This window comes from Ascaphus truei, chromosome 5, assembly GCF_040206685.1.
Source record: "Ascaphus truei isolate aAscTru1 chromosome 5, aAscTru1.hap1, whole genome shotgun sequence".
NCBI classification, from domain to species: Eukaryota; Metazoa; Chordata; class Amphibia; order Anura; family Ascaphidae; genus Ascaphus; species Ascaphus truei.
In genome coordinates, this window is record NC_134487.1 from 191,713,354 (window position 1) to 191,722,222 (window position 8,869).

Consider the following 8,869-nt stretch of genomic DNA (forward strand, 5'->3'; position numbering starts at 1 on the left):
ACAATAAGACTTTCTATGGTCTCTCTCTCCAGCTCCTAATTGGCAGATCAGCACACTAAGCTTCAGATCCTCCGTGACGGCACTATGGTACATTTTGATTCCTCTGGAAGAGACCCAAGGTCTAATCGATTCTTTGGAGCTACCAGTTGACCTCACACCTCAGGGGATGAGCTACCAGTTGCCCACCCCTTAATTATGGGAGGAGCTACCAGTTACTCCCCCACTAATCAGGGGAGGAGCTACCAGCTGACCTCTTCCCGCAGGGCTGTAATACAACTTGTTTTTTCTGGTAAAGCCAGAAGTCCTCTGCCATGCCTCAGTGGTGGAGTTATGGTACATCTCACTCCTCAGTGATAACGGTATGCTAAGTGTTCATCATGGAGACTTGGCACCTGGCCTACTTTGCTTGTCCCACCTCACCCCTCAGGGGTAGATTTATGGTACCACTTGGAGTTACCTGTCAATCTCTGGATCCTCAAGGGTGCATCTGTGTTGCCACTTACTCCACAAGTCCAAAAGTCAGAGGAACTGATACAAGGCTCAAGAACCAGATTATCTCTTGTACTCTGCTAGCACCTGAAAATAATTCACACATTGCAACGCATGTCCAAAATGTCTCAACATAATTTATTTTTTTTTACGTTAAAATGTACAGTTTTTTTCTGAAAGCACTTACTAGAAAGGAGGAGATGGGGATTAGGGGTGAAAGTCTTATTACATACAAACCAGGCGAGGGTAATTAGAACCCCGCAGCGTCGAAAAAGGCCGGAGGAAAGGAAAAATAAAAAGCAAAATTACAAGAGGGGGGCAGAGGGTAAAACCGTTTAAAATTGGAAAAAGCGGTTATTAAAACTGTGGGTGGTGAGTGAGGCATGAAAGTGTAAGAGATGTGCGTTTGCATACGGATACCAGCGATCCTTAAACTGCCTTCCCCATCATAGCTCCGAATAAAATCCACTTTTAATAAGGCTTAAAAGGGGGCTTTGATGGAGCAAGAAATGAAAATGGCAAAAGAGCGTAGTCCTGGGGCAGTGCAGAGCACAGAGGCAGGAGGTGAAAGCGGCTTAACCCCTTCACTGAGAAGGGCCTGCAATATTCCCCCCTATAGGTTTATGGGTCAAAAGTTATTGTGTTATATATATATATATATATATATATATACAGATACACACGTGTATATAATAGCATCACGCTATATTTATACACAAATTGTGAATATATGCATGCATGATATATATATATATATATATATATATATATATATATATGAAACACATGTACACATGTATATATTCATACTGTATGTACATATACACACAGATCTATGTACATAATAGATGTACAATCACATTTGTGTGTACATGTGTGTGTATATAATGCACACATATATATATATAAATACATATACACACAAAACATTGATAGAAATTGTCATGTTATCGAAAGAACAGTGAAAACCAGCACTTGTCAAAACAAATGTATTGGTCACATGTCCATCTGACCGAAACGTTATGGCTCCAACATATAGATATGTGACCGATACATTTGTTTTTTTATTTTTGTACATGACCAGTGCTGGTTTTAACTATTCTTTGGAGAATATGCCTCGCTCTCTCTATACATATACACACAGATGTAGCAGGCTTATTACTCGTTAATGTGATGCGGTAAAGTTGCAACGTTATTACAAGATTTACAACGAGCGCTACTGAAAACAATGGTAATACATCCATTGGCTCCTTACCGCACGCTTTATTTATCGCATTTTCGTATTCTGCTTTGCTACATCTGTACATACACTCCTGTGTCACACCCCCGTCACTAAACAGTTGCAGCTGCACCAGAGCAAATCAATTGTGGTTGGTACACATCAACTTAATGATTTGGTTGGAATCAAAGCAGGCCCTCTCTGCTGGCTTTGTATCTGTCTGCATGAATCAAGCCAGGGGGCAAGGAAGGAGACTGGGGGGACGGGGAAGAGGCAACAACTCCTCAAGTCTAGGGGCATATATAGGGACCCTTCCCCCTCCAGTAGCTCTCCATCATCTGTGGCAATAAGTGCTTCTTATTTGAGTGAGACTAGGGCGATAAGGAGGATAACCTAACCCCTTTATTGGGGTGGAGAGGAGCAGTAAAGGGGTTAGAAAAAGGAGGGGGGGAAATTCCAACTCCCATTTTGAAAATAAACATGCAGTGCCGTATAGCAGGACTAAGTACCTCTCCAAACACCCCGAGCATCGTCATCAAGTGGGTATATATACACCATTATATCTGGGCCCCTGGAATAATTGGGAGGGCTCCATAAATGTTTGATGCGTTCTCAAAAACATATAGCTGTACTCTAGAACTGCTATACACCAGGGCCTGGTCATTTGCAATGGGGAGGATATAAAAAAGCCTCCAGGCCCCTAATCTCCCCCGCCCTCCCCTCCCCCCCGGCAGAGGAGGCAGACAAGAGGGGAATGAGCATTATAAAGTCACTACTAGTCCACAATGGCTACAGTCAAAGAAATATGGCTACAGCCAGGTCTTAAGCCACTCCACCCAACCTCCAGGGTATTTAAGTCTCCCCCCCACACCCCCAAAAATCATAAACCATGAAGAAAGCGCGGACGTACGTTAAAACGGATACACGGGTCGTGGCTGTGATTAAGCCCTCGACATAATAAGGCTACAGGGTTAGAATATTTTTTTTTGTCTTTAAGATTTTTCTTTTAAACTTGATTTCTAAAAACAAATTTATGTTCCTATTCCCGTGCGATTTTGCCGTTAAAACCATGTTTATATCTGCTATCTTTTTTTTTTTTTTTTTGCTTCTGTTATATTAAAAAAAAAAATATGGGGGGAAAAAACAACAACAAAAACACATTTTTGTCCCGCTGCCAGCCGACGCCTTGTAAAAACTGGAGAAAGAGAGAGTGGATTTAAAAAAAGAAAAGAAAAAAAAAGAATCTTTCTACAGAAAAGAAAAACCCCACAAAATTATAGGTTTTTTTTTTTAAGGGGGAAAATAAAATAATAATAATAAAAAAAAACATATAATATTAAATCTACAGCAAAGGGAGAGGGATAAAAGTCCTGTCAGTATAAAAGGCCGTATTTATAGTCTACAAGGGGGAAGGGGGCATTTGGGGGGGGGGGCACCGGCGCCCCCCTCATCTCCGCATGTAGGGGGAGTTGAGAGTTTGTTTGGGGACCGCAGGGGAATTCATGTAGGAGTGGTGAGGTGGAGGGGTGTACATCATATTTCCATGGGGATTAGGCTGCATAGGTTGTTGGGTATAGGCTTGGGCACCCATCATGCCCATGCCAACCTGCATGGGATACTGTGTTGTCTGGTTCATATAGGCTGCGTTGCTGTGGTAGGAGCTGTTGACCATGGGCTGAGACATGCGGTACCCGCCCATGGCGTTGAGGGGGTTCATGGTGTTGACATTGTAAGGGGAGGTGGGCATGAGGTTGACGCCCATGTTCATGCTCCGCTGGACGGTCAGTGCCCGGGGAGCAGGCTGCATGCCAGGCGTGCTGCGCCCATACAGCTGCTGCTGGTGGGGGGATGGTGCGGCGGGCAATGGGGCCGACTTGGAGCGGATGGAAATGTGCCCCTTGACAGGCATCTGGCTCTGGATACGCTGGCTGTGGGGGATGCCAAGGTTGCCCGCTGACATGTTGCACTGAAGGAGGTTCATGGTGGGAGGAGGGGTCATGGTGGCTTGTGCTTGGGGGTTGCCCGCAAGGGGATGGGAGGAAGTGAGCTGGGACAGGCCCGAGTTGGACAGGGACACGCTGTTTGCATAGGAGGTAACGGCCTGAGCGTGGCTGTAAGGCATAGAATGGGGGTCCATGATGGTGTTGGTGAGCTGCTGCAGTTTGGCCAGACTAAAAGTGGCCGAGGGCTGGGAGTATCCCCCGGCCCCAAAATCCCCTGGGTAGATGCTGAGGTTGCTGCCATTGCTCTGGTCTGGTATCTCCATGATCATCGGCGAGGGGCCGAAGCTGTTATTCATGCTGCACTGTGACATTGAGGGCTGTTGCTGGGGGGGCGGCTGGGACTGCTGCGGGGGTAATGGAGGTGGAGGTAATGGGGGCGGTGGAGGGGGTTGGTTGCTGCTGCTAGGAGGTCGGTCTGAGGAGCAACTTTGGGGTGACTTGATACTGCAGGCCTGGGATGGCTGGAGCATGCCTGCCATGCCCGCCATCTGCTGGCTAACAGCACAGCCGTTCTGAGACAGGCCGGCAGACGTGGCCAGTCCCCCGGCTCCATTGGCATTGCCGCCATTGGCGTAAGAGCAGCTGCTCTGTGAGGAGATGCTGCCGCCCCCCATGCTGGAGTCGTAGCTGCTGGGGTTCTCGTAATTCTCGGTCGTGCTCTCGATGCTACCTAGGTCGCTGAAGCCGCTGTCCACCACCTGCTGCGAATGGTCTGACACGGAGGGCACGTCCATCATCGGGCTGGTGGTCTCAAGGTTTTGCATGGATGGGGCAGAAAGGGAGCCCGCGTCTGGGCTAATCTGGGGGTACACGCCTCCTCCGCTGCCCTCCAGTGCTGGAGGTACGCTGGGGCTGCTGGCCGATCTCACAGACTGGCTGGGGTGAGAGTGGACGGAGGAGATTGGGCTGCCGTGGGCTGAGGGGAGGCACTCCTCGGACAGGCCCAGCTGGGGGTCCTCCTCGGCTTGCGCAAAGCTCTGCAAGGTCTGGCAAGCTGCCAGTGTCTCGTCCTCACAGTCACCATATGTCCCATCATCACGTTCACTTCCCTCTTCCTGCGTCAGTGACTGCACCGCTTGCACTGTCTCAAGGTCCAGCTCTGTGTGGGGGATCTCCTCTTCTCCCTCCTCCTCCTCCTCCTCTTCCTCTTCTTCATCGTCTTCCTCTTCCTTCTGCTGCTGCTCCTCCTCTACCTTCTCCAGCCTCTCCTCCTCTTCCTGTAGACTGGGCGTAGGCTCTGGGCCTTCTGTTGTCTCTTGTTCGCCCTTCTCCTCCTCGCTGCTGCTTCCTTCACACGGCTCCTGTGGTTCTGGCTCCTCAGGGAGGGAGCCTTGCTCAAGTTCCCTCTCGTCTGCCTCCTTTGCTCCTTCGTCCTCGTCATCAGCATCGTGATCTTCCTGCTGGTTGGAGACGGTAACCACTACCTCCTTAGCCTCTCCTGCTCTATCCTCTTTTCGTTCTCCTTCCTCCACTGCCACTGGCTGGGGCTCCTCTCCAGTTTCCTCCTGTCTCTCTGGTGACACTGGTTGATTTTCGGCCTCCCGAGATGAGCCGTCACTACTGCTGCTGCTGCTTTCGGATGGGGATGCCGGCTGCACCTTAGTGATGGCTGCTTCGTCTTCCTCCCTGGTCTTCTCAGTCACCGCTGGTGCCTCTTCCTCCTCCATCCTCTCTAGGGCCTCCTGTCTGGGAGGCTCCTCTTCTTCCTGCAGCCTTGGTTTTCGGCTGGGCCTGGTGGGGGGAGGCTGAGCAATAGACGGAGGAGGAGGGTCACGGTTGACTTTGAAGCCTGGCTTGCGCCCTGGGCGCTTCTTCCAGTGGACAGGCTTCCTGCTCTTACCCTTGGGCCACCCTTTCTTCTTGATGGGAGTGGGGGCACAAGGTTCTGGCAGGGGGGCAGCCTTCTCTGGGGACCGTATGGTGGAGGCAGGGTGCTGGATAAGTGACCCTGAAAACAAACACACACAGCAAGTGTTAAAGTATTACTAAGCAGGAGTATATGCTTCCAGCTCCCAAACTGAACTATACTTATTATACAGTGCAGAATGTGCATTATCATGGTCTGAAAGTGTATAGATACACAGCATTATATAGTTCAGAATGTTTACTATAGGAGGGTGAAAGTGTGTAGAGATACTCTACAGCATTATACAATGCAGCATATGCATTATAGGTGGAAGTGTATAGAGCTACTCACTATAATTATACAGGGCAGCAGGTTCATTTTCAGGGAGCTGGAAGTTTATTAGATACTCAGCACTATTATCAGGGGTTAGAAGTACATGTAGATATTCTTCATCATTATGCAGTACAGCATGTTCATTATCAGAGGGCCAGAAATGTATGGAGAAACTCTCATCATATAATGCTGTGCACATTTACCGTGGGATTGTTCGGTGTGTGTCCTCCTCTTGCTGAGCGGGCGACTGCGCCTCAGCAGGGGGTGGGGAGTAAGGTAGGGGAAGTAGCCAGGAGGGAAGGAGGTGCTGTGGCCGCTGCCCTCCTCCTCGGGCTCCAGCCGCGGCATGGGCCGCTCCGAGTCAGAGTCATCGAAGGGCTCATCCAAGACCTGGGTGGTTTCGGATATGGTCTCCGTCACGACGCTGCTGTTGTGGTGGTGTTTGCGCCGGCGCACACGTCGTCTCCGGTGAACTCCAGGTTTCTGGCGGAAGAGAGGGACTGTCAAGTGGATGCATCAACTTCCCATGTCCTTCTGGAGAGGTGAGCTCTAGAACTTGGACTGACCAATGATATGTAAAGTGATATCACAACCTCCCCATATGAGTCTCGAGATATGACCTCTAGGCCTGGATGTACTCTAGACCAGGGGGGCGCAAACTTTTTTCCCTGCGCCCCCCTGCCGGCTGTCCCCTCACTCCCGCGCCCCCCCCCAACCCCAACTTACCCTCGCACCGGCGTAATGACGTCACGTTGCCATAGCAACGTGACGTCACATGACCTCGCAGCGTCATTTTGACGCCGCGTTGCCATGGCGACGCCGGGAGGAAGCCGCCGGAGCCACGGGTAAGTATGGTTTACAGAGGCCCTGCAGCTCCCCCGGCACTTAATTTAAGTGCCTTCGGGAAGCGCGGGGCCTCTGTAAACCCCGCGCCCCCCGTCGGCAGTCTCGCGCCCCCCCTGGGGGTCGTGCCCCACAGATTGCGCACCGCTGCTCTAGACTACGTGTCTCGAATCATGTATCAGCGGTATCATCACCTTCCCATGTCCTTCTGGGGAGATAACATCTAAGCCTTGACACAGGACTCAACATAATGACTGACCAATGAAAGTAAAGAGATATCACAACTTTCCTATGTCCTCATTATATTATACTGTATGCCTACTTAACCATTTAATTTTGAGTTGTTTTCTTGTAATTTGACACAAACCTAAATAATATACTATTTAATTCACGCTTTACCCTAGAGTTCCATGTTTAACTCCCTAAATTTATGAAAAACCCTTGAATATATGCTATTTCATCATCATTTTGGTATCTAATTCTGAGATAAAATACTACCCAATTTAAATTCCCCCCACCCCCACGTTTAAGAAAAATAAATAAAAAAAACTTTTAATCCACACTCTTTGCACTCTGCCTACAGTTTAAATTTTTTTACAGCAAGTAAATACATTTTTTTAAATATTTTGTGCCAAAACAGAAATCTACCTCAAAAAGGCAAAATTGGACTGAACACCAGTACAGACTTATGGGGGCTTTTCAAATAAAAATAAAAGGAAAAACAGCTCGGAATAAAAAGAAGATGATGAATTTGCAGGAAGGGATTTGCAGCCATATTTATTTGATTTTTAAGAATTAAAAACCGCTTAAAAATCAGCAAAAAAAGCTAGAGGTGAAAGCAGCCATACGACTGTACAGCATGAGGAAGAAATCTTTACCCCCACTTTTCAATAAACTCTGCAGGGCGGGGAATTCATTGTGCCTTCAAAATTCTATGTATAGCGCTGTTTGCACGGTCAGCAATATCTAAGAAAAACAAATAATTATTATTCTAAACATACCTTGCGTTTGAGAGTGGGTTTCGTGAGGATGGGTGGGGAATCTGAACGCAGGCTGTTTTCCTCTTCATCGTCCTCCTCTTCCTCTTCCTCCTCGCTGCTCTCGCTGAAACGTCTCAGCTGTGGGCGCTCACCATCGTAACACTGCGCCAACCGCCCCTGCTGCTCCAGGAAGTCTCTACGCAGCATCGGGTCTGCCAGCCTCTTTAGCCTCCCCCTCCGTGGGCCGGGCCTCCCTCCCTCCCCGTTGCGCCTCGGGGGGCCTGGTGGATCTCCTGCCAGGAGCCGCAGCAGGTCGGCAGCCCGGTTGGAGGAGGAGCCAGGGACACGGCCTCGTCGCCCTCTCCGGCCACGCTGGCCCCTCCCTGGAGGTTGTCTGTAGACGGGCAGGCTGTCTCGGAGCAGGTCCTGGAGCTGGCGAGGGTTTGGGAGTCGGGGGGAAGGGGAAGACGGGTGAGGGGGGAGATGCGGGGGGCTCTTCTCTTTCTCCAGAAGGGGGCAAGGGTCTCGCTCCTTCCAGTCCCGAGAGATGCTTCTCAGCATCTGCTGCTGAGGGAATGACCATTATACTGTAAGCTCTTCAGGTCAGAGAATGTATCCATATTAAATAAAATCTCCTTCTATCCTTGCTGCTCATCTCTGACCCCATTTAATAAGATGACGTGTATATTAGTGTCCTTTACAAGAGGTGTTCTCCTGTAATAAGAGGGTGATTTAAGCACGGGAATCATGTAAGTTACTGTAAGTGTCCATAGACCCAATATGTACAGTAACAAGGTGTCTTTATCCATAACATTTCTGTGAGTAGTTCATTTTAGGAAACACACTCAAGTAATACTAGAATCCTGTGAGTGAGATGCCTTCTTATTGGGATTCGAGGGCGAGCTAATCTTCCCCTGCAAATTGTTCACAAATGGAACATTCTAAGAGGAGAGGGACAATGTATGCATAAAAACAAGGCCCCTTTTGTACTGACATAACAGGATGGGCGAGCAGAGCAGTAAGGAGCATTCTAATTGGTCTTGCCCCCAGTACTCACGCTGCTGTCCTTCAACGGTCGCCTCTGTGCCTCGTCCTCATCCTCCTCGGAGTCCCTCTCATCGTCAGACACCACTGAGTTGGTGACAATGATAGGGGT

The 8,869-nt window shown here is 49.1% G+C and overlaps 1 protein-coding gene across 4 annotated transcripts in view; it reads right to left on the bottom strand.

Annotated features, from left to right (window-relative positions):
* Positions 1-606: 606 nt before the first annotated feature.
* The window catches only part of KAT6A (lysine acetyltransferase 6A), a 60,671-nt gene continuing 52,408 nt past the window's right edge, over positions 607-8,869 (bottom strand). For 3 of the 4 annotated variants that reach the window (XM_075601515.1, XM_075601511.1, XM_075601513.1), the window contains 4 exons: positions 8,771-8,869; positions 7,735-8,280; positions 6,094-6,373; positions 607-5,659 (listed from right to left, as the gene is read on the bottom strand). The exon at positions 8,771-8,869 is cut by the window's right edge and continues 100 nt beyond it. In XM_075601515.1, coding sequence (XP_075457630.1) covers positions 3,156-5,659; positions 6,094-6,373; positions 7,735-8,280; positions 8,771-8,869 — 3,429 coding nt within the window. In that variant the 3' untranslated portion in view covers positions 607-3,155. The remainder of the gene's footprint in view (positions 5,660-6,093; positions 6,374-7,734; positions 8,281-8,770) is intronic. The other variant, XM_075601512.1, reaches the window with a different exon arrangement.